Source organism: Geospiza fortis, unplaced genomic scaffold, assembly GCF_000277835.1.
Source record: "Geospiza fortis unplaced genomic scaffold, GeoFor_1.0 scaffold54, whole genome shotgun sequence".
Taxonomy (NCBI): domain Eukaryota; kingdom Metazoa; phylum Chordata; class Aves; order Passeriformes; family Thraupidae; genus Geospiza; species Geospiza fortis.
Window position 1 is genome coordinate 9,730,406 of NW_005054301.1, and position 26,645 is coordinate 9,757,050.

A 26,645-nucleotide genomic window follows, 5' to 3' on the forward strand; every position below is an offset into this window, starting at 1 on the left:
TTAAAGCTGACCTTAAAAGCCCACAGTTTTTACTTCAGGTTTAAAAATTCCACAGGAAAAACAGATTTAAGAGACCCAGGAGAGACAGCCTCCCACCCAAGAAAAACTTAAACACACTGCACTCTTACTTTAGCAAGACTTTGTGTGAAATTTCATTTCTGTGTCTGTGAAAGATAGGGTGCTTTTGCCTTTAAAAATTTAGTAGGCAACTAAACTGAACATTATACACAGTAAGCATCTTAGTATTTTATTCATTGCATCTTTTATACAGAATAAGCTTCACTGATACTTAATTCACTGCAGTATTCTCCTGATGTAGCAATAAAAGATTACATTATAAACAAAGAACAAAATTTTTACTTGAAATTTTTTTAAATGTGTGCAATTTTTGCAGTTAACAAACAGCATCACAATTACTGAAAAAAAATGAAAGAAGCACATAAACTATGGGCTGTTTTTTTAATCTCCAATTGATAGTTTTTCTATGTTTATCATAAATATGAGAAGCTAAACTCCAGTAACTAAAAATAAACATACCTATAAATTCCTAGCAACCAGGATTCAAATAAAGGAGAAAACATATAACAACAACAACGTTTCTTTCCACTTAAGTTGACATCTGCGATCTATTTACACTATATGAGTTCAAATTCCACAAGATCATGAAGGGTAAGGATTTTTGAAACAACCTGTTAAAGCATTACTTAAAATGGCACTTTTGTAACTCAGGTCTGGGATTTTAGAATTGCTAAAACAGTGAAAGACAATGCACTGCAGTATGTCTATACCATTCTATAACATAAAAAAAAGAAACTACTCCATAAAGTGTCACTGAGATGGCTCAATCAAAGTAATATACATTTGTATCTTTATCAAGATAGATATTATGGTAAAAATGCTCACATTAAAAAATATAGTTATTATTATTATTTGGATTTTCATTAAAACTAGAAGGGTCTACATGAGCCAAAGTATGAGGAACTTGGATATAATAACATGCTTCCTCATTTTATAGCACTAATAAAAATAATAATAGAGAAAGCTCTATTAAAAATCTTTAATAACCACAGTTTAATTTCCTAGCATATTTTAAAAACTTTACTATGTGGGTGTATGTGCATGCATGTCTGCATAAACACACAAACAGATAAAAAAACTCCAAGTGTATATATTACACATACACACATGTCCACATTCCTGCATACAACTGTTCCATAATGCAAACAGTATGCAGGGACTCTTCCATGTGACAAGCAGGCACCACATGCCATGCTTTCTTATTTCTCTATGTTTATCCAGTAAATATAATAACCCTTTCATATTTGGCTGAATGGAAGTGTTAAGATTCTTAAAAATAATGGTGATTTAGCCATTTAGCCACATCATACATAAAGAAATGGAACTGCAAATACTGCTGATCAAAAGTTCAACATGAAAGTTCATAATGAAATGGAATGTAAATTATTCTAAAACTTATTATCCAAAGATTAGTTAAATATTATGGCAAAAAACTTGGAATTTATAGAAAGTTTAAAATGTAATTCACATTACAAAGACTGGAGATACATTATAGATGGAATTTTTAAATATGGATATGACTGGCATTTATTCTTAAGCTTCCTTCTATTAGAAATAGACTTGTTTCCTGTACAGGTGATGCTTTGTCTATGCCATATACAGTAGAAAAATAAATTCTTTAGCAACCTAGAAATAGTTTATAAAACTCTTGAAGTTTCATTTTCTTTGCTAAACATGCCAAGATTAGACTGAAAACTATAAATAAATGCTAGATAGACAACAGGAAAAGTAGAACAAGTTAGGAATACTACAATTTACAGGACAGACTTTATTGTACTATTAGTTCCTGTGTGCTTTGCAGTAGGAATAGGGTTGACTTTTCTTTTTTGTTTGTTTTCTTAAAAAAGATAATTACTTGCAAGAATATAACACGATATCAAGATAATTTATAATATACATGTACTTCAAAGAGCAGCCAGGTTTATGGTATTTTAGTAATCTAGAATGATAATCCAAGTCAGTAGAAGTACAATACCTAGGACATAAGTGGGAAAGGCAATTTTTATTTTGGGAAAATGGAGCAAATCAATCTCTTAATAAAAGCCTTAATTCTCAAAATCATCTATTTACTATAATACATACAAGACGATCTTAAATCTTGTTATAAGTGAAGATTACAACAGTGACCATCATAAAGCTTTTTTTTTAAACTACACAAAACATTCTAGCAGCTGAATGAGCCAAAACGTTCTTCTTTGCAGACCTAAAAAGGTACATTTTGAGCATGAAAGAAAAAAGCTGCTATGAAGAGTCTCACAGGTAGTGTTTATCTATGGTCTCCCCTTTGCTACAATTTGTAACCTTCTAATTAACCACTATCAAAATATTTAACCAAAAAGATTTGTTTAAATTAAGCAGCATTCTTTTACAGCAAAATTTGTACCAATATAAAAGTAAAATAAATGAAAAAAAGATAATTTAAAAATACGGTGAAAAAAAAGTCATTTGAAATTTTAGTACAACATACCACAGGAAAAAAATATGAATACAATTTCATGTGATTTTATATATACACACTCCAAAGAGGTTAATTGTCAGTACCCAAAGTATTTATTGCCATGTATTAGCAATGCATTTTTGTATATCTTTAGAGGGTCACATAAAAATAGATTTAAAGAATAGATTAATTGAAGTCCTAGATTAAAACATTGTTTGGTTTAGAGAATTTTACTACAAACAAAAGTCATGTTTATGTATGAAAAGTTATATAACCTTATATGAAAATGTCATGAACTATTTTCTAAACACTAAATGTATTCCCAAGTGGGAAAAATTAAAATATCTAAAATATATTAGATTAAGTTTACAAGACCATCAATGATCTTTTAAACATGCAGCTGTTTACAGAATTAACAGTTTTACAAAATGTTTAGTTCGGTAATGGAACATAAAGAAATAAGTAGGCAACATCAAAATTTTTGTACAATATTTGAAACTCACTTTTACAACAAGCATGTCCTTGGTATTGTGCTGTAAGAAATAATAAGCAAGTTCACCCACCCTTAAACTGTCCACAGGTTTACTTATATGTAAAGATGGATGGTGAGGGATCGTAAAATTCTCAACAGTGCACTTTGCATTCTTCCAAACCACCCTAAGCATAAAGTCACATAAGTAGCCAGGAGATTACAAAATAAACTATAGCTGGGTTTTAGTTGTTTACACAGAATGCTTGAATGTGAAGAAAATTGCCAAAAATAGCATGTTAAATAACAAAAACCAGCCATAAAGCAGGCTGTAAGCACTGAATGTTTCATAAATGTAATTTTTTAAATCATTTAATTTCTATAGAAAAATTTTTATTCACAATATATTGTGACAAACCGTCACAGGAATGATATAGTGATTGCAATAAGGTATCATGCAGCAGCAGCTTTGTACTTTATAGCTATTTTTGCTTTTAAAAATTAAACCTCTCCAGTCATGCTTATCACATAGTTTTTATCTGCAGCGTGTACAAATGAGGAACACAGTACGGGATATAACAAAAAAGATGTCCAATCAGCTGGATGGGAATTATTTTTCATAAATATGAAGTACATTACTGTATCCTGAAACATGCATGTCTATCGCTTGTCTCTACTGTCCAGCGCCAGGCTGCCTGCAATCATCATCTCTATATAATGCCCAGAGGGTCTGCTGGTAACTGCGACTGGATCAGCTGAGGCTGCAGCGGGGGCGGCAGCTGCAGGGGTACCATGGGTTCCACCATCTGCACTGGGTTGGAAGGTGGTGGCTGACAAGCCACTGGGTTGGGTGCTTCTACAATCTCCCCGTTGTAAAAGAAAAACTGACATTGTTGAATGAAGGTCTCTATAACTGATTGGTGGATTTTGGTGGTGGAAAGAAACTCTCTGTTTTCAAAATCGGGTCTCATCAAAGTAGGCCAGAAACAAATCGATAAGTTATCAGCAGTCATATAGTTGGTCTTATATTGCTGACTAACCCTGAAATGAGAATGATACACACAGAGTGAATTAAAACCAGTATGCAATGAAGTAGAAATGTTCTTGAATATTTTATGCGATTATACGGAGGAAAATTTAGAAACCATGTCATTTCCAGATTTGGACAGTTAACTAATATAAATCTGATTAAGCTTTTAATCAAGAAAGAAATTCAACAGTCCACTAGTATTTTGAATTGACAATAGCAAACAAATGGAAACAGGTTATTCACTTATTATCTAAATTTATTATTGCAATACTATTACCAAAAATAACCTTCAAAGGATAACAAACCATTCTGTTATCAAATTTATTATCTACAAGTAAATACCTACTCAGAAAAACAAAATCATTTCCACAGCAATAGGCTAGAAAGGGCCAGGGTGTTTTGTTTTCTAAAATATTCTGCATTCTAAACTGACATCACAATTTTATCTAGAAGTAATTATTGAGAAATACATGAAAAATCATGTGTTAGTACATCTGGCAAACACCTAAGATATGCATTCAGCTGGGAACATGCATTTCCTATATTACAGTAGATATCATGAAGGCAGCAGAGCTACAACTGTCATGCAGAAATAGGCAGAAAATAAAACTTCAGAAATTTGTCGGTTAGAACTCTGATGATTAACAAGAGCAGCCCACAAGAATTTCTGACAGCTGGCTGTAGTCCATAGACTGAAGAGCTGTGAAAGTCATAGTAAACACTAGAATTAACACTATAAGAAAATATTTCCACTCATTTACAATGCATGTATAATGGTAAAGATAAAGTATAAAAAATAGTGTGAAGGTATACAAATACTGCCTCTCAATCTGTTTCGAGTAAGTTTGGTCCAAAGGACATTTGGATACTATTTCTGAGTGGCAGTAAAATTCATAATCTCTTTGCAAAAAAAATTACATTTTAAATTCATTTATAGATCAAAGAATCAATGTAAGCTTCATTTTGCTTAGCATTGTTATTAACATGCTGTATCCTCACAATCATCAGACTAAATAAAAGAAGTAATGGGAACGTAGGACTAGATGTGAGAAAAAAAAGAAAGGCGTTGCACCTTTTCCCCAATAACAGCTCACAACCAGATTAAACAAAATGAACAATCAACTGCATCCCCTCCTGTGCTTCAACTTTACCTTTGTACTTTCTAAGAGCAAACAAAACCCTACCAAACCTGTATGTTGGTCTCCTACCAAACTTTCTCTAACCACTTTAGAATCTTCTTCTAAGTGCTCAGCTAGTGCTCATTTACCTTCTATGTTCACTCACAATTAAAAATAACGTATCTCTCTTGATCCTGCCCACTTCCTCCACTGCCAAGTCTCAGGAACTCTGATCAGACTTTAAAAGCTGCACACTGGTGTGTTCCCAGGCCTCAGAAGCATATTATGCCATCTAAGTCCTTATGTATGAAGGGTCTTGTTACCAAAGAACATGTATAAAACACAACTAGTATCAAAAGGCCCATGTCAAGACAACACTATCTTGTTTTAAAAGCTCACTTCTGCTTACAGTTAATTAACCACAATTACCTGAAATGCTCAGAAAGGTGCTTATAACACTAATGAAAAATTCATCTCACTGTTGCCATTTATTAAATTCTCATGGTTACCGGTCTCATACTATGTGGATAATACTTGTATTTTTTGTTTCAACAACCAGGTCTTGTGCTTGTGGACAAACCGAAATAATATAAATCACCAATCATTACTAACTATACAACAATAGCACATATTTTACTGTAATTATGTAGGATGTAAAAACAAAGCATCTAAAACATTAGCTTGTGATGAGAGCTCTTTCATCATGTAGAAGACTGCTTTACCTCATCAAATGAACAATTCATTTTGCAAACAACACTTCCATTTTAATTATATACCAGCAATATTTTACCACAAATTAGTCTCTTAAAAATAAATACAGACTGTCAAGAATTTAGCAACAAGCTGCCTTTAAGATTCTGTACACAGCTGTAACCACCTCTTTCTATATATGCAATTGCTTACATCCCAGCAGATTTCTTGCTGAATGGAATGCAACTACCTGACACTACAAATGAGACAAAAAATGACAGCCTTTCTTTAAGAAAAGATCATTTTGTTACTAGTAACCTGCAATGTAAATCACGCATCATTAATAGAGAGAGGACCAGACCAGAAAGTTCAACGTACATCACTTATGTTCTCCAGTAAATTCCATGATTAAGATGTTTCATTTGTTTGTAGATATTAGAATTACTCAGGAATTTTTAAAATTATGTTTAGTTCTTGTACTTGCAGCAATCCAGGCGCTTGACATTGTACATTCAGCTGTGTGTGCTATGCCAATAGATGACCAGATGAAAACTTTTGACAGTTCCGAGACTGCCATTCTTCCACAAAATTTCTATCAGGTTGATTAAGAATTAAATTTTTAGGTAAGTAATAACTGTCAAGTCTGAGATGTTTAGTTTTACTTTAGATACTTGCAAGCACATCTTTAAGTTCCGTAATATGGGCATTTCATATTGATACGGTTTTATCTATTTTAGGGCTGAATTTGTATTGGAGAAAAGTAAAATGGAAAATTTGCTCCATTTCCCTGACAAGGAAAATGGACAATTTTATAAAGGTTAAGCATGCTGAACATGTGAAAGAGAGAAGTGTAAAAGTAGGCATCTAAATTCCAAAATTTTACACCTTCTGTGAAAAGTGCAAATAGAGAGTACCTACATTCTCCCTGTTGACAAAGTAGGAAAGTTAAAGGTTCTTATTTCTACCCCTGTACTACAAGCTCAGTTAGATCTTTACAAATACCTGTAGAAACACAAACACACAAACAGTAGTCCAGAACAATTAAATGTCATGAAAAGCTTATATATGTGTTTATACACAAAATTGCCTGTCTGAAAAGTAACATTGCACAGAGAGACAAGAAAGTCCTGACGGACAACAAACTGAGCAGGAATCAGCCAGGTGCCCCTGTGCAAGGGCAGCCAACAGCACCCTAGGCTGCATTAGGAGGGCTGCCAGCAGCTCTAGGGAGCTGATCTTTGCCCTCTACTCGGCACTGCAAAGGCCACATCTGGAGCCTGGGATCCAGCTCTGGACTCTCCAGCACAACAGACATTTGGAGTGAGCCCAATGAAGGGACATGAGGAAGAAGATTATTAAGAGATCAAAGATCCCTCAGATGAGGAAAAGCTGAGAATGTTAAGATTTGTTTAGCCATGGAAGGTCTTATCATTGGTCATAAAGAAGATGAATTGAGACTCTTCTGAGTGGTGCTGAGTGACAGGACAAAAGGCAACAGGCACAAACGTCCACAGGAAATTATCTTAGCATAAGAAAACACTTTTTATTGTGAGGATGACTGAGCACTGAAACATGCTGTTCTGAGAGATTGGAGTCTAACTTCCTGGAGATACTGAAAACCTAACTGGAAACCATCCTGGACAATCTGTTGCAATTAACTCTGTCAAAGCAATGGGGTTGAACAAAACAATCTCCAAAGATCCCTTATAACCTCAACAATAATATAGTTTTATCTCATTCTGTGGATTTTAGAGAATAATTTCATTTTAGCTGAATAAGAAGCACAAGTAAGCTGGTCTTTTTCTCTCTTTTTTATGACAATATTCTACACGTCAAAGCACAGATTATGATGTGATATACATCTATGAACACTATTTTAGTAAATATGGAAATAACTTTTAAATATAAAAACATTAAATTTCGTGCAAGAAGCAAAATTTAAGAAGCAAGTGTAACCAGTTTACTGTTACTTACACCTTGTTCTACATTTAACCATTCAGCACAGGGTTTGAGCTCTATATTTTAGATTTTGATTTAAGCTAGCCCTGTTTTGACAGGAGGGGGAAAGGGGGAGAGGGTGTTTAGGCCAAATGACTCAAATTCCTTAAAACCTAGATTAGTTTATAATTTTAATAGCTATTACTTCCTGGGGGAGAGGGTCTATAATAGTTATAATTAGGTGCATAGTTATTATTAGGTGAAGTTATTCTTTCAAGCTTTTATTATGTACAGCATTCTTATAATTTTATAGTAGCAATGATGCCAGATAAATACATGTCAAAAATATGTCAGAAACAAACCGATAAGGCTTTAATAATCAACTGTAACTCCTAATTTCTTTTTCCACATTTTCAATTCTAGTAAATAATTCATTGTTAAAAACACAATCTTTTTTGCAACTGTTAAAACTTAAACAAAACTGAAAAATACTAAACCTGTTTAGATGAGTTATTATGTATCTGAAGACATCATAGTTCACTGGGTGGAATTTCTTCACAATCTCTTTTAGCTCGTGTAGCCGTTCTGTCTTATCCATGATTTCTATAGAAATAAGTGACATTTTCTGACACATCTAGAAACACATACTGAATAAAGTGTTGCCAAGTCTTTTTCCTAGTATAATGGTACAGGTAACCCACAGAGAAATATCAAGTGAGAAAATATTTAATAAAATTCCTATTTCCATAGAGTAGCTTTTTTATGATAGAGTTTGTCCTGGTTACTCTAAGCACACTAAGTACACCCACTGCAAGTTTAACTAAGTACAAAAATATTTTTCTGAATTTTAGCAGAATTATTTATCTCTGTTCAGCAAATAATTACTTGACTAGCTTACTGCTTGTGGAATTACAATGTAGCAGGGTCATTTCTTGTTAGAGTTCCCTCTGCTTGCAAAATGTTGTGACAGAAAGACATTGACATGAGCTTAGAATATCCTTAAAATTCAGCTTCAAATAATAAAAAAATTACAAATAGGACTGGTGCAGCTATTTTAAATATGCTGCCTAAAGAAGAACAGGGATTCTTCACATGCCCAAAGGACATTATTCATGCTTCAAACAGGAAATAGCCAACATGTAGGAAAGAAATATGAAATGAAGCAACAATTTTATTTTAAAAAAACACCAACTAATGCTGTGGACCCATACATTCTGCAGAATATGCTTCCACCAATCAATGATTATTCATATCATGAAAAGGAATTTAAGTTCCCCTCTATTACCTGACTGCATTGCTAAAAAGAACTTTGATCTACCCTAATGCCATAGAAAAAATGTTAAATACAGTCCAGTATATCCCAAATATAAATTTAGAGTAGTATTAATGGCATTTTAACACAGTAGTTACACTTATATTCTAAGTTATTTTATGTTTTGACTGGAATTTAACTATTATACTTTTAAGAAAACAATAAAACCAAAGTAACTACATTAAACAAGCAATATGCCTGAAAAGCACAGCAGAAATACCAGAAATAGTTATTTCAAGATATCATCAGAAAATACAACATTTCTAATGGGCTATATGTTAATCAAGTCCAGGCCAAACCAGGGTTTCCATGTTTTGAACGAAAAATACTTTGGAATACTGTACATCACGTATTCTTAAGAAAGCGTGGTGGTCATTCTGTGGAACAGCTCACTGCCAATATGAGACACCAATTTCAAAGACAGGAATGCTATGAAATGCCTGAAGTATGTTTGTAAGGCAAAGGCAAACAAAACTAAGCATCTTACAAGAGTTCCAAAAGAATTTGAAAAAAAATCTAAGTGAATTAGAAAATTACCATAATATCCCATAGATGTGTCTGATTTTTAAAGTCTACTTTGAATGTAAGAACTCATTAATTCAAGGGGTTTTTTCCATTAACAACTGCAAAATGGCTCCAAGAGCTTTCATCATTTTTATCACTTAACAAGAAATGGAAAAAAGTAGATGTCTCTGAATTAAATTTTCTAGGAAAAGGAGAAATAAGATATAAACTTATTTTGAAAAATAAGTGTATTACATTCATCTCATCATATATAGTTCTTCTAATTTTAAAGAACGTTAAAAATATGTGTGTCTAAGGAATTTTAAAAAATATTCAGTGTAGATAGTCCTTTCAACTTACAATGAAGTAAAAATTGCAATAAGGGCAATGGAAATAACACAATTAAATCAAGAAAAGGTTGTTAATTACTTACTTGATGTTTCTAACAACTCTTGATGCAAAGAGTAAGGAACTAATGGATCTGGCAGATCTGCAAAAAAAGCTTTCAGAGCCCCAGCCACAGCATTCACTGTTACTCCCATTGATTCTAGACTGATATTATGATCTGCAAAACAAAATTTAAAAAATAGCAGTGTAAGTAAAAGCTACTGTTATCATTCCTTATAATACTTTATGAAGACAATTTATTCAAAACATTGAAAACTAAAATTTTGCTAAATGATTATTAAATAAGGAAGAAAAAGGCGAACCTATTGACAAGCTGCTATCACACCAACCCACAAAAAATCAAATATAAGAAAATCTGACAGCATTACAAAACAGTAGAAGATCAGAAAAATAAAGCTGTCTAATTCTCCATGAAGACTTGAATGATTTTGTATTTGTCATTAACTGGCTTCTGATTAATCAATTTTGCCCAGTAAGGAGTTATAAATTCTATCTCTCAAAATGCTGCTAAACAGCAAAGCATAAATAAATAGCACATTTATTTTCTGTAACATCTAGGAGATATTTTACAATTTTTCACAGACTCAACTTCATGATTAATGTTCAAGAACTTTTAATAAATATTTTCATTTTAAAATATAAAAACATCAAAGTGAACAGTCTAAACTACCAATCACATTTCATTATAATCTACAATGACAAAGGCTGTATAAGAAATTATTCAGACTTAATTGTTAATGTGTGTTATTCAAGAGAATTTTCACTAAAGAATTACTGTTTGTGGGGCATAAGAAGCAGGAGTGAATGCCTTAATGCCTACGAGTGATGAACTGTTAACACAAGGAGCAGCTAAGACTACACCTAAACTCTTTCAAACCTTCAAATACCACCTAGATAGTATTTTAACAGCATTTAAGCCAGCTGCAACGAGATCCTCCTCCTATCCTTGGAGCTTCACTGGTAATAACCTGGACTATACCAATACAACCCACCAGACCATTAAGGACACAGCGCTATGGAATTTGGTTTGAAAGAGCAATCCTTTCATACTGCACTGTGATAAATCCATGGAGAATTCATGTTCTGTTTTAGCTTTAAATAATAAAATCTCTGATTACCTTGATCAAACTGTTTTTGAATGTTGTCTTGATCTGTTTTATTCCCACTAACACGGTACAGGCCTTCAGTACATAATCCTTAGAAGAGGAGGAAAAATAAATATTAAAAAGCAAGTTTATATATATAAAGTAAAGCAGAACCAGTTATAACTACTAATTCAGAAATCAAAACTAGGAATACATTTCTTAAGTGCCTAAAAAGTTAACATATTAAACATTACAGCAATATAGGAATACCAAAACACAAACTGTCAGTTGTCTATTGAGTCCATCATTCCATTTAACACAAATCAGAGGAAATTACATTGGAGGATAACAAGATTCTGATGCAGATATCAGCTGAATAATGTAGACAAAATTATTCTCATACTGCTCTCTATTAGACTGTTGTTATTTGCACAGTTTTTTTAATAATCAAAAACCTAAATTCTGTGGTACCCCAACACTTATGTTTTTAAAAACTGTCTTCACAGTTTGGGCTTAACAATTTATTATGGCAAGCAACAACACACTAAAAATACTCTACAGGGTAAAAAAGACCCAGGCATTTGTAACTGAATCCTGATCTTTTGATTTCATGGTGTAACACACTCCTGTATATGACAAGAACTTAATCTTCCAACATGCTTTCCCTTTTACCATTTATATTTTATAAACTTTGAATCCATTTCTCCTCACTTCTTATCTAAGGCAAACTATCCCATCATTTACAAGTCTTTCTTTAAGTGGTGGGGGAAAAGCAGAAAAGGTGTTAGGAAGCAGAGGTTTCCCAAGCTTCTCATTATTACTTTGTTTTACCACATGTTACAGAGTCATCGTAATTCCACCAGCCTTTCAAGGTAAACATTGAACAGTCCACCTTAATTATGCACACACACACTCCACTCCAGTGATTATGCTTCCTACCACATTGCTATCTTTTTTTTTCCCCAGAGCTACTCACAGAATGAGAGTCCATCCTGATAATCACACCATTACCAAAGATATTTTTGGTTTTTCATTTAGAACCTATTAAGCAATATAAACAATTTACAGTTCCTTAATTCTTCAAGTTACCTTTATGGGTGCAAAACTATCTATACACTAGATATTTGTAACAGTACATGGGTTTATTAAAAATTCACAGCTTTATGAAATCTCTTGGCCTTCTGCCATCATAGGCCAATAACTGAATGCATTTTAGATCATCAGATCAATACTTAACTGTTCTGTCACACTACAATGCGCCAAAGGTGTCTTTTAAGTTACCAAGAAACATTAAGAATCCTATGATAATGTTCAAAGCACAAAAAATCACTTGACTGGTTCATACAGCTGGGATATTTTTAATAATTTCACATGACTCTTCTAACTCATAATTTCCTTCTTAATGCCTCAACAACTCAACATGTCTCTTCACTGGCTGCATCAAGGCTTATTAGTAAGCATTTCTTCCATGAACTTGCATGTCCATCATTTAGCTTTCTAATTCCATAGCCAAGGGTTTTCCTCTTGTAAATATACACCTGAACAGTCCTTTCAAAAAACCTGAGCCTTGTTCACTGATACCTTGAACACTACTAAAAGGTAGAATTTGGTGGCACAGAACAAAAAGTGGCTTCAATGATTCAGTGACTTCCACATCTTGAAAGGAGTTTCAAACCTGCCTTCAAAAAAAAATCCCAGATGTGTTATATGTGATCACAGCCAGAAACACTTTACACTCCTCTTCCAAAAGCTGTAAATAAATACAAAAGACCACGGGTAGATGAGAACAAGCTATGATCAAGATTCTCTTTGTCTACTATAAGAGAATTCTCTGTTGGAGATCCTACAGCTCCAGGATAGTCTTTGTTTTATCCAATTGCTATTCAATATTTTTCTGCACAAAGGAAACTGCATGTGCTGCAATAGTATTTCTGAGAAGTCTGATCCAGTCACTGTTTAGAGTAGGAGTGTATAAATCTCAAATACTTGAACTGGCTGCTCTGGAGACATATGCTCTAGTGTGCTATCTGCATTACAGTTTTAAGAAACAAAGTAAGACAACTTACAGTACTTCAGAAAATTTTCAGGTTAAACAAGGAGATGCCTACTGAATTTAAGCATCTTCCAAAAATAATGAAGTGCTGCAATTCTGGATTAAGCTACTAAATTTGTCTTCTGAATTCCTGAAGGAAAAATTTTCCTTGCTTGCGGATGTTCTAGAAAGTCATGCTCCATGAAATGGTTGGTCAATTGTCATTACACTTTCTCTAAGGCACATCAGGAGACAAGCTTCATCTGTTTGTGTGCATACACAAAGCTAGAAGTCTGAAAGTATTCTTTAAGTAAAGCTCCAATTCTCTGTTGCTTTCTATTATGCAACCAGGTCTCTCAAATGCTTCTTACATCAAGATCTTCCATCAAGTATCAGACATTCTAGTTCATTAGTTTTAGCTTTTAAACTCCTTGCATATCTACAATATGTATCTATAATAAAAGAGGGAGAGATAGAGAGCCTTCAACATTTCTTTTTTCTGACAGCTTTTTAAAAATTTGGTTCTTTCATCTGCATCCTCTCAATTTTTCCAAACTTTTTTCTATGTTCTTACTCTGTTTGTGTTCTGGTCCAGTTGTCATTTTGAATATATCCTTACCATACACAATTGCTGCTGCAGTAATATATATCAGAATCATATGATTTATTTGCTTCTCTGTCCTGCTAGTTTTACAACACCTCTAGGTTTAAATAACTAGATCCTCCTTATGTGACATCACAATAATCTATATTTATGTCAAGACAGTGCACATCCCCTTTGCCTAGGCTACTCTTCTCAAAGTCCCTCGTAGTGACTAATAAATTCTCTTGCACCTTCTTTTGTGCTGCCAGTTGTGACCAGGGCTCCACCCCATCTAACTGGAACTTCACCACATGGTGAAGTTTTTCAGAAAAGCATTTCAGAAAAAATGAGCAAGGTGGATCTGCACCTATATGCATAATAAGTCTGCAGAACACTTCCATTTTTGCGTTCCAACATATTTCCACAACTCTTGGTTTCTCCACAGAACATACTAACTTCAGCATAAGGGAAGATCAAAGTCTACCTGGTACAATATTCATTTTCTGTATCATATACTACACCATGCAGTTTATGCTTGAGGACAGTAAAAAGGGCAAGACAGAAAAAAAAAAGAAAACCTACCAGCAATATTTTTGTGGTATATCCTCCCAGCTTTCTGCAGATGGTGGCTTACGTAGGCTTTTGCATAAGGTGTTGTAAGAGCCACCTGGGGATTTATCCTTCACTAATTCACTCAAACTCCTTCAAGTAATGTACTTGTAGTCTTTACATCATGGTGAATGCAGTTTTGGCATTCCAGAATGTACATTATGAAAGCACACAGAGTTTATGCTCAGTATCTAAAGTTTATATATTTTTTTTCACTCAACAAGAAGCAGTAACTTCTCTACATCTTTCCAGCATTGATTTTGTAAATTTATGTAATTGCTCTTCCTGAGCAATGTTCTAAGCTAATCAATTTGGTGCTTCTTTATCCAAGAGTTACTATTATTCACAAATATATTATCTTTTCCAGTTCTTTCCTATTCTGAGAAAGGCTGAACCAAATGGCAACCAGTATCAAAACAGTGTATATAGCATCACATTATGTAATGGCATGATTTTTCTTCCTCCAGAACATTTTTTTTGCTTGCTTGACAGCAACAAAGAGTTTAAGTTTTCAGAGAGCTGTCTATGATGATTTCAAAGTCTCTTCCCAAGTGACAACAGCTATACTAGCATTTAGACTGCTGAAAAGTCATAGTGTCTGCTAACAACATCCACAGCCAGGCTCCTATCATGTTCTGTCTGTGTTTCTGAATACATGCCACAGCCACAGTAAGCCCATCTCTCCCAGTTCAACACCTTCCTCTACAGTGGTCAATGGAACTTCTCAAGACACATTCTCCACTACAATAGGTGAGACTATCATTCCCACACTTACCTTTGTAAATATGGTGATCTGTATATTTCTCTAATTTTATTCTATGGATTGATCTGGTGTACCTCTTTTCAACTCCCATGCTACAACACAAGACTAAAGGAACTCCCAACTTACTGATCCAAACCAGTAATTTCTATGTACACCTAGAATGTATATAATTACTGAGCAAAGAAGCCAATCTCTAAGCAAGAATCTCACACTAACTTTACTTACATAGAACACATTTAATGTGTCCTCATCAACACTGACATTTAAAGTCCCATGACATTCAATTCGCACACTGAAAACTGGAACCAAAAATAAGTGTTTTACTGCTTCTTGTAATAAAATAATTTATAGCATATTGAAATGGTCAATAAACAATAAGCAGTGGAAGGAAATAAGCAGTACTTTTACAAAGACCCTTATATTAGGAAGCTCTCTAAAGCTGAATTAACATTACACTAAATTTACACTAACTGATTATTAAACAAGGTCTCAACCATTTCATGAAGTGTCACTCAAGCCCGTATTTTAAGGCCTGCCCATTTCAAAAAGAGAATACAAGACTACAATTAATATGACACTATGAAAATGCCTAGGAGAAGGCAGGCGCATTCTTTGCTTCATTAAAAATGGGTGACAACTGAAGCATTGTAGTTTTCCAGGCATACAGCTGTTTGGTCACTTTGGGTCTGGAGAATGCTGAGGGAGTAAGTGGAGCAGGATAACTATTGTACATACCCTGGCACCTTGGTCCTACCTGAGTTGTTCAGGAATTCTTTATATAATTCCCATGATGTTTCCTTTGAACAGACACCTCATTAGCAATACAACTCAAATGCACAACATGTGTTTTGTGAGTATTTCAAAACATCTTTGTTTACAGTTTTCGGTGTCTCTCACACTACTAAATTAATGCATGCGCTCCTCCCTTGTCTGGTAGTCAGTCTTCCATTAGGAGAAATGACTGATGCCTGTTTTACCCTCTTGAGTTTGTTTCCTCTCTGTTGATTAATTCCAAAGTTACAAACACAGACTGGTGTACAGTCTCCTAAACACTGAAACCTATTCTATGCCAATTTTGAAGTGATCACAGAAGAAATTCTCAGGAGATCATCTAGTGCAACCTTCTGCTCAAATAACAGTCAACACAGAAATGAGATTTGGGTGCTTATCTAAATTTCCCTTTAATATCTCCAATTTATTCTACAATCTCTCCGGATAACCTGAACCAATGTTTTAATAACTTCAGAGCAAAAGTATTCCCTTTCTTTCTAATCAGAACCTCCTATGTTAATGACATTGTACTTCAGTTCTTTAGCCTGGCTGCACCTTATCAGTAATCTCTTCATAGGAATGGGAAGCCTCCTCTGGTACCCCCTCAGCCTCTTCCTCTCCAAGCAGAATAAACCCACATATTAGGAACTCCAGCCCCTGACCCTCTTTTGCTAGACTCAAGTTTGTCAACACCCTTCTTGCAGTATTTCAGATGACGTCCAACGAGCGTAGAGCAAAAATTAGTAACTGCTTCTACTGCTGTAGTGCCTGCCCCTTCTACTGGGAAAATCCAATACAGAAGGCATGATCAGCCTATTCTCCACCACGACCACAACATCCTTTCCATCAGCACTGACATGGACCCAGTCAACTGCTCAGCATGTACTACTGCAGGGGTTTAGTCCTTGCAATTCTAGTTTAATGGCCTGGCTTTGTCCTCACTGAATTCCTTCAGGTTCCTACTATCCCATTCCTCCAGCTTGTCTACGTTCCCTTCAGCAGAAGCCCTGGTCTTAAATACATTAACCACACCACCCACTCTGGAATCACTCACCACCTTGATGAGTGTACAAAATGTGTTGTAGAGCTATTTAAACCAGAATCACAAGTAACAGAGTCATGGCCTGTGTGCATTTTTTGCTAAACAAAGTTTCATGGGCAGTTGAGTCAACTTAACTAAACAATATGACTGAAAGCGATGGTCTCACTCCCCACCTCACCAATCACTCCCTCCTTGCTCCTGCTCCCTGCCTTGCACTTGTTTTGGCACATATTTGACTCTTAACTTAGCAGCTGTAATACTACATAGCAGAACTTTCACCCTTTTTGATGATACAGCTTTTCAGAACAGTGAATTCCACTGATTCAGAGACATCTGACAACTGTCCAAAATGAAAAGTAACAGAAACTCATACACCAGGCCAAGGGGGTGTCCAGGTCTGTTCTCTCTGTCCAACACAACAGGTTCCTAAAACCCTCCAGCTCTCCCAAGCCCCTCTAATAAAAAGGGGAGGCAATCAATCTTGAATTTCTCAATTTTCCAGCCACTAGGAATATATTTCAATGATGTACCTGACATTTTTACCACAACGAGCACTGCTGACTCATTTTCTTTGCCTATTTCTACCACACCTCATTCTCTCGAGACAAACTTTGCCTTATCTATACTGTCAGTGTAAAAATCTAGCCTCACAGGAGATTCAGCATAAAAGACCTAAGTAAGCTAGGTTTGAAGGAAATTCGAAGAAGGCAATATTCTTTTACTTGAATTACCTCCAAAACTGTAAATTTCCCAGCATTACAAAAATAGCCTCAATAGCAAAAGCAGTAATTATTGTACGTATACCAAGTACAAAATTTTTAATTTGTCTTACAGCTCTCCATAGGAACCATGTGAGATAGCAACATTTAGCTCTGTCAAATTCCTTCCCATGTCGTTATTCCATTCTTTGTCTCACAACTGAGTAACTGAATTATTAAAACACAGATTATTATAATAAGCATCTCTTTGCTAAATTATTTAATGTACAATTAACACTCCATGAATGTTATCAGTTTTCTATGAAGTATGGAATCTAAAATTTATAATCTGGTCAATGAAGTACATGGATAGTAATATTCCATAAAAAAATAAAAACATTTGAAATCTCAGAGAAAAAAAAACATTAAAATACTGATATAAAAGCTGAATATCATCAAGAACTGTACGTACTCAATGGCAAAACTGCTAGTATTTGTAATGTTAATTTGATGTCTCCTTCCTTGGTAAAACAGAATGAAATGTAATCTATGTCAAACTTCTCACCAATGCACGAACAAATACAAAAACTAAACCCAAAACACAAAAAATTACTAAAATAATAAAAAACCCTGATATGCTAATAGTACCAGTTAGTATAAGTCATCTTGCCTGAATTATTTTAAGTTTGGGAAAACTTAAAAGTCAACAACAGTAGATGTTGACTAGTACACAAACAGTCCATGGAATAGTTCATCACTAAATCTGAAGCATGTGTAACAGCATAAAAACATTACCAACAAAACACTCAAGCTACAAAGTTGGCATAAATATGTACACTTTTCACACTTAAAATTGGACATTCAATAAATACTTTTTCCATTATACTGCAAAACAAAATTCAAACCATATCAACATTTTGTTGAAGACATTAAGTTACCCTTCAGAAATCTGTTCCTCTCTGTCAGAGTACTGAATATCTACCTTATTCTCTCCATGATAATTCTCAGAGAAACACAGAACTCATGCAATTCATACACCATAGTTCAAAAAGTATCTCAATTCTGCTACCTGTATTTTGAAAAAAGGTAACAGTCTACATTGGATTTTCTGATTTAAAAATAGCAGGTAATATTTTTTTCTAGCATATCTTAGCATAGCACCATTACCTGTATACAAAAACAGCCACTACAATTTTCTTAAAAATCAAAACTCTAGTTGCCCTGCTAAATACATTTCCATAAACCTGGCTTACAAAAAAACGATACATTTTAAAAGTTCATTTCAAATGATGCAACAAAATGAAATTCTCTTCAGTCCATCAGGAGAAAGCAAAAAGCAGACCAGAACACCTATATAATCAAAATACTCTTTTGGAAGCCCATAACCAAAAACAGCTACCAATGATAGTCAATTGCAATAGTTGTCCTCATGGGCAAGTTACAAACCAAGTTGCAAAGGGTGTGACAGATTTGTAAAAGCACACAAATATCATACATGTCACTAGTGACAGGAAAGTGCTCAAACAGTCTGTAAAAAGTTACAGATAAGACCACAATATCTTTACAAAAATCCGTTTTTTCTGAAAACAATATATACCAAGATATTTAGTGGAAAACTTGGTAATTCATCATTGGCAAGTTATTTACCTGAAAGGAAAAAAAAATCTTTTTATCATCTTGTTCTGTGAACCAAGAAAGAGCTCTGACAAGCAACCAAAATATTACTCATCCTGCGATAATTACAATGTATTCAAAAATTAAAGGCTTGGATAGACAAAAGGCTTTCCTATAATCATGGACAATGTAGAAACAGAGAAGCAAAGCTTGTTTACAATATTTAGCAAATCTTTCCTCCTTTCTTATCCAGAAGTGACAGTAGTATAAAATTTAAAATGTTCTCACATGGTATTGTGATTAGTTTTTAATCAATAGATTCCAACAAAACCAAGTATTATGTGCTATTGCTGCTTTGTACTCCCAGTACCAGTGACAGTGCAGGTGGCTGTGAAATGGAGGTTCTAACACATATTTACAGCTTACCAGCTTCACATTTACTCAGGTATTAACCTGAGTTAACTGCCCCCCAGCTTCTGCCTCCAATACTATCAAAAAGATTACAAGGGGATCCAAGCTCTGTACTTTATTTCAATAACTACTTGGTTGGCTACATAAAGCTAAACCAGTTTAGAATAAAGCTTTTTGTTGAAAAATACTGAAGAGGAAGAGAGATAATAACCTTCACTCACATGCACAGACTTGGGATCCCTTTTCTTTACCAGATCGCCCTTTACCTTGACAGGAACAATATGGCTCCTTCAGAAGAAAAAATCTGTTGATTTATAAAAGGCTAGAAATTTAACCTCCTGAATTTACTTTAGTTTTTCCAAATGTCCCTCTTCTACGGATATACACTTTTTTTTTGGTGAGGATATTCAAGAACATTATGGTAAAACAAAAATCTGATGGTATTTTCTGCATGTGCTCAATTCTTTAAGGTTTATGGTGGAGCAAGAATCTTCAAAAACACTTTAAGGTACTATTGTCTCATCTAGGCATCTGAAATAGAGAAAACTGTTTTTCACTGCGTATTTTCTAGCCTCAGTCAAAATTTATATGAGAGGGTACAAAGCATTGCCTTGTATAATTTCATGAGAAAGAAACAGAGAACATTAAAAATTAAGATTAGCCCTTCAAATCGAGATTAATCACAAATTCAGCCACAATTTAAATTACATAGGAAGGAGCTGAACCCCATGAAAGTACCTGAAGAGGAAACGCTAAACAATTATATCCTCTGTAAGAGAAATAACCAGATTAGCTGAGCTGGAAAAGACTGCACTTCTTGATTAAGGAGACAATGATAATAAACACTGGTATTCAGTGCAGTTCAAACTGACAGCAAGCAGACTGACCGCTATGAGACAGATGAGTACTGAATGACTCCCCAGGGCCAAGCAGCTTTATCATACAGGAATGGTACCATTCTGAACTCCAGCCTGGAGCAAACAGCTCCTGACTTGCCTTGTGCAGGCTGATAATCTCCAACACCATATTTGTGGAATTTCCTCAGACAGTCACAAAGGCAATGATGTGACTGTATCTCAGTACAGGATTTGAAGGCAATGCAAGTGAACATTTTTTTCTCTCAAAGGCAACAAATACATTCTGCGAGAACCCTGCTTGAAACTCAAATATCTACAGCACATTAATTCAATATAAAAATAATACACACCAGAAATAAAACTCTCACAGCCAAGTATGGAAGCTGAAAACAACACTAAAGCTACTTACACATAATCCAGAGCAGGAGAAAGAAAACTGTAATATAGATCAAAAGCAGATGTTTTGTTCTAAGTGTTTAACGAAACTAAGAAGACAACTAGTGACATCACAGTCACAAACTATACAGATGGCACAATGTTTGTCCAGCTCATGTTCAGGGCCAGAATTAAAACTCTCTAGGTGTATAGTAGCATTCCAGGATGAGCTAACATAACACAGTTAATGGAAAAGTTGTGCCTTCTGGGTCACCCCTTCTGAGGAGACCCTACATTTTGAACACATAGCAGCCTAACCCAACATCTTATTTTCCCAAGCCAGGTCATGAGAAGAGAACAGACGTACAAAATGTTTTGGCTGGTAGCATGGTTTGACCATTACGAGGAAAAAAGGCACAAATAATGTTCCCACACTTTTATAGTTCTCTCTCTCACCACACATGCTGGTGAAAATTCTTTGTGAGAAATACTTTTCTTTTGAAAGTTCACCACAAAGACGACAATATTTTTAAGCAAATAAAACTTCTAGAATTGGACTTAAAAATTCATTGTTTGAAAGTATTCTTAAAAAGTGGAACATGCTCAAATTAAGTTATTGCTAGATTCTACAAACTCTTGAAAGTGAATACCAGTCAATATCTGTTTTATATAGCTATGCATAGTAGCTGTACGTAGCAACTTTTAAAGAACACCAGTGTCAGTGACTCACCTATAAATTATGCTAGTTTGTTTTGGGTTGGGGCTTTTTTTGCTACAAAAAACAGAAAACACAACATATATATATATATCAACCTGCCTCTGCCACTCTATTACTCCTTGCCTTTCTTCCTCCTCTCCCATTTTTAACTGGGTGAGGTGGAAAAAGCAAAAGTAAGAGGGCAGAAAATACAACTCTTACCTTTAATCCATAGAAAGTAAAGGTTAAAGACAGATCTATACTAATATCTCTGACTCCAAAGAGATCCGTGCCTGAGGTTTCACCTAATTTCTTTATTGCAATAATGGAATAATTATATGCAGCATGTAAGTCTTCAAAAACACCTATAAGGTTTACCACCTGTGGTAGTTATTTTGGAAACACTATTCTTACAGATGGCAGCAAAACTGGATTTTACTATAAGAAAGAAAACCCTTTAGCTTTATTCTTGCGAAAACTGCTACTTTCATCTTCAGCCAAAACTTTATTAGAGATCTAAGCAAATTTAGAAAAAAGATGATGTTTTACTTTGCACTAAACAATATTCCCATGGCAGAGACACATCAAAAGATGGTCCTGCACATGCCTCAGTTCAGTCACACTGTCATTTACTTCAAATACAGCAATATAGCATTTATAAAACTTCAGAGCAAGCACGATCTACACACTAGATGAAAACTAATGCTCACAATCTTTAAAAACAAACGAACAAAAAAAATCCCCCCAAACCCCCAAACAAAACCCAACTGCAGATCACTCCCAAACCTCAAAACAAATCCCCACTCCTAACTGTAGTCTTCTGTTTGACCAGCAAAATCATCCTACTTGCCTCATGGTCACACACTAAATAGGCTGAAAGCAGGGACAAACACACAACCAGAAAGGCGGGGAGAAAAGAGAGAAAACCATACTGTGAATTTTCACTCTAGTGTAACCACATATAAATGTTAATGTTTTACATTAAACAGGGAAATTACATCTTCAAAAGATTAACATTTTTCATGGAGTATTACACTGTATTTAGAAAGTGTTTCTGTCTCTGCAAGAAGTTAAAATGCAAAACTAGGTTTACCTTCAAAATCAAGAAAGCAAGCAGACTAATCATACCAAGTCAGAAGCCATTTCAAGCACCTGTTTTCTACAACTGGAAAAGGTGGATTTCAGAGCTTTTAAATACATGAAATAAAACACAGTGGCAACAGTGAGACATGTAAGACTGGACTGCCAGGGGGTTAAATGTCATTTGGCACTAGAAAGTGATGTAAGTTTTATTAATTGCAGGGAACATGTCAAACCTCAGACATTTGTCAAAAGGTATTAAAAGTATTTGTATAAATAAAGTAAAAAAAAATCACATATTACGCATAAAATTTAGAAAACACATTCTACTTTTTAAATGCGCCTAGCCCACAATTAGTTATTTCTAGGATAAAAGTCTAAAAGTACTTTAAAACAGAAAATGAGAGGTATTACTCATTATGCAAAACGGGAAAGTCTTTCCTCTAACAGTCCTCCTATCTTACCTGTATCTTCAATGAATTGCACACATTTTTCAACAAACAGAGGTATGGGTTTCTCAGGTGTAACCAAATCCTGTAGGGGCATCCCAAAGTAATTACTTTCCCAGTTTCTACGGATTGGAGGATTGAATGTCTTAGTTTTCTTTTTCGGCTACAACAAAACAGAGTTATTTAAGTAATATTCAAGCAACATTTTAACCAACTCATATTTCAAGCATTCAGTAAACACAACCATATCATACATCTATTAGACATTAAAATTCCTCTACAGCAAACTGAATGAATAAAAATTAAATGTACTTTTAAAATTACAAAGTACTTAACTATAAAGTAATTATACATTAGATAAAAAGCACTAAACTTCTGTAAGTTTTGATCCTTTTTGCATTACATTAGGAACAGGATTAACCAATATATCAGTAACTGAAAGTATTACAGGAAGAGAAGTAAAAATAGCACTTGTTTAGAGCGCTGTGATTTGTTTAGAGTCTTTCAGCACTGCTCACAGGAAACACATCTGAACCACACCTCTTTAGAAATTGTCAGGGTAAAACTCTGGTGGTCATATCACCAAAACAAAGTTGGTGTCTTCTGCATATACTAAATAATCTTTATATTGCAACTACAGAAGAACATGATGATGGAGAATGACTAACAGGCAACAAAATCTTGAAGTTAAAGTTGCAGCACTCATACTAAGCATGAATGCTTTGTTACAGGCACAGGATTTTAGCCAAAAGGAGGTCTGCACACAATCAAGTCTAAGATGGTGAGTTTGATACAGAATTTTCCTGGTTTTATTTTTTTTTCACTGAGAAGGACTTTTCATCAGTGGAACTGATAAATCAGCCTTGGATGATTACAAGAATTGTATTGTACCAGATACCATAATTCATCTCTGAATACTGATGAAAATATAAATCACATCAAAAATACTTATTTAGGTAGCATCCAGTTCAGATGGGCAACAGCTGAAAGGGTCAAGCTGAAGCTAAACAATGTGTAAAACTCAGTGAAAACATCTTTGTCAAATGATACTGTAAGATCACTTTAGATACATATATCAAGGCAGTAAAGAAAGGAAAAACAATTTTATTTTTTTCCCAAGGTGTTCAGTACACCATCACAGAATAAATGAAGGAAGATATAGTCAAGACTGTAAATCTAAGATCAACAAGACAAAAAAGGCTCTGTGTGTCTCTTGGAAAGCAGTTGGGTAAATGGAATAATAAGCTAAGACTCTACAGAAATTTTATTAAAATTACAAATATTATCTGTGTAGAATACTGGAAATGGTATGAAATATTGGACACAGCTACTCTATTCTTTTAAAGTAAAGAATGCTCTTTTCTAATAGTTGTCCTGCTTTTAGAAGACAGGTTGCAAGGGAATGCCATATCATATCTGATATTATGCACACAGAAATGCAAAAGATTTCTCAGATGAACTCTTTACCTGAAAACAGTTTAATACCTAATTTGGAAAGTGAGAATTTTTTTCTAAAGAACTTAATGAAGCATAAAGAATGAAAGAATAAAGAGAAAAAAGAAAGAGAAAACCCCAACCCTGAAGTCCTTTGCAAACTGCTCTAAAGGCAGAGTAGAAGAGACGACCACTGCAAAACTATTCCATAATCATGAAACTACAATTTCACAAGGCAGATACAACAGTAAGTTTATCAGCTATTTCTCATTATGTATAATTATGTATTTTGCATCTCTCCTGTCCAATATTTATTAAAATACCTCTCTCATTATTTTCCTTTCTTTTAGGGTGTGTGAGTGCATAAACTCTCCACTGACGGCATAAATCAAATCCTCCACAAATAACACTATCTACATGATCTTTACAAAAAATACTTCTGTAAACCAAAAGTAAAATTTTAAGGCTTTAAGAAAAACCAACAAGCTATTTCCTGATTTTAGACTTCCATACTTTCCAGAAGTCTAGGTTGCTTAAGTGGAGAACTTGTGATGAACAAAAAGGTGTTCTGTGCTAAAGACCTGATTTTGCCAGAAGACCAACTGACTTCAGGGAAAAAAATATGGGTCTTATTGCTAACAAAAGTAAGTCTCAGTGAAAGCTTTTCTTTAATCCCTGTTCCCCACTCTGAGAAAACAGCATTTTTTCTGATCCATCAGACATAGAATGGAACTTTTAGATTTGCTAGTCAAGACAATGACTACCATAATTTTTTCTGTGTAAAATTAACTTTAAAAAGATCTCTAAAGAAACAATAAACGGAAACTGTCAAACATTAAATTATTCATTTAGTTGAACAGCACCTGAGTAAGGTGAACCATTTTAAAATTCCTAGATTTTGGCAGAGAGATTATGATTTTGCCCCAGGTATTTTTAGTGCAATCATTCTCCCCAGTACATCTACGCCTTCCAATGCAGCAGTCACGTAATACTGCATGCAGCAAGTACCAATCTAGGCACAGCCAAAACCAATTTTGTGTGCGTCTCCTACATCATCATAAAAATGGACTAATAGGCATCAAGTTAAAGAAGACAAGAACCAGCACAAAAGTTTTGTCACTTAAGCCTTGCAAAAAGCTCATTGTTCACATACCACTGTTTTCATGCTAGTAATTAAAACACAAGCCCAAGACCATAAAGTTGAAATCCTTAGTTTTCCTAGAGATCTGTGGGGCTTTGTATAATTGATTGCTGCACTTATGTTGAGCTTTCAGCATGGGTTTCATCACTTGCTTCTTGCCAAAGACAACTGCTCTTCATACCGTAACAGAGGTTAACGCCAAACCTCCAACTGATCCTTATATATTTTGGCAGGAAAGCATTTTAACTCTGAGAATTCCAAACTCGCCTTGCATTGCATTTACTTGCAATATTGCTTTATTTTGCAGTACTTCAAACATCAAAATACATGTTGCAAAAGATTAGCTAAAGTCGTCTTAACGTAAGACAAGGTAAACACAAAACCATTTACTCTAGCATGGTACAGTATCCAAGTCTTGATTTCAAAACCAGAAATATTATTACAAAGAACATTAACTTTAAAAATACAGATATAAAGAATACTAAGCTTAACCCTCTTGACTACAGGTACTAGGGAACCAGCTAAGCAGTACTCATCATCTAGAGAGAAACTAGGCTAAGACTTCAGCCAGCTGTGAATCTTGAGAGTACACCACACTTAAAAACAACCTTTTAAAACTAATCTAGAAAACTAAAAACTGCCAAAATCCTATCAAGCCTCTTTATGGATGGGCTGCTTACTTTAGCAAGCCTTCTGTTCAAGACAGGCTTTTTTTCTTTCATTACCATCCCACCAGAACAACCATTAATTACTTATTTATTAAAGAAGAAATTCAGTCACTTCTCTACCTCCAAAAGACTTCACTACTACTTTTGATGCAAAGGAAATTTTCTGCCTACTTCATCTGCAGTCAGCCCTAGGGTCATGGAGGTCAAAGTCAGTATTTTCAGGACCAGTAAAATACTTCATAAACCCACACACCCTGAACAGCATTCATTTTATAGGCTTAATAAAAGTATTTGTAATCTCTAATTCATAGCTAGCTCTCCAGAAACTGTATGATATATGAATCATGCAGAT

General features: G+C 34.5%; 1 protein-coding gene across 1 annotated transcript in view; it reads right to left on the minus strand.

The window, feature by feature from the left end:
• Window positions 1-226: 226 nt before the first annotated feature.
• ARHGAP5 (Rho GTPase activating protein 5) overlaps window positions 227-26,645 on the minus strand; it is a 39,998-nt gene continuing 13,579 nt past the window's right edge. The window contains exons 3-7 of the mRNA XM_005417494.3: window positions 23,066-23,213; window positions 11,103-11,180; window positions 10,010-10,141; window positions 8,258-8,363; window positions 227-4,025 (exon numbers count right to left, since the gene is read on the minus strand). Coding sequence (XP_005417551.1) covers window positions 3,695-4,025; window positions 8,258-8,363; window positions 10,010-10,141; window positions 11,103-11,180; window positions 23,066-23,213 — 795 coding nt within the window. The 3' untranslated portion in view covers window positions 227-3,694. The remainder of the gene's footprint in view (window positions 4,026-8,257; window positions 8,364-10,009; window positions 10,142-11,102; window positions 11,181-23,065; window positions 23,214-26,645) is intronic.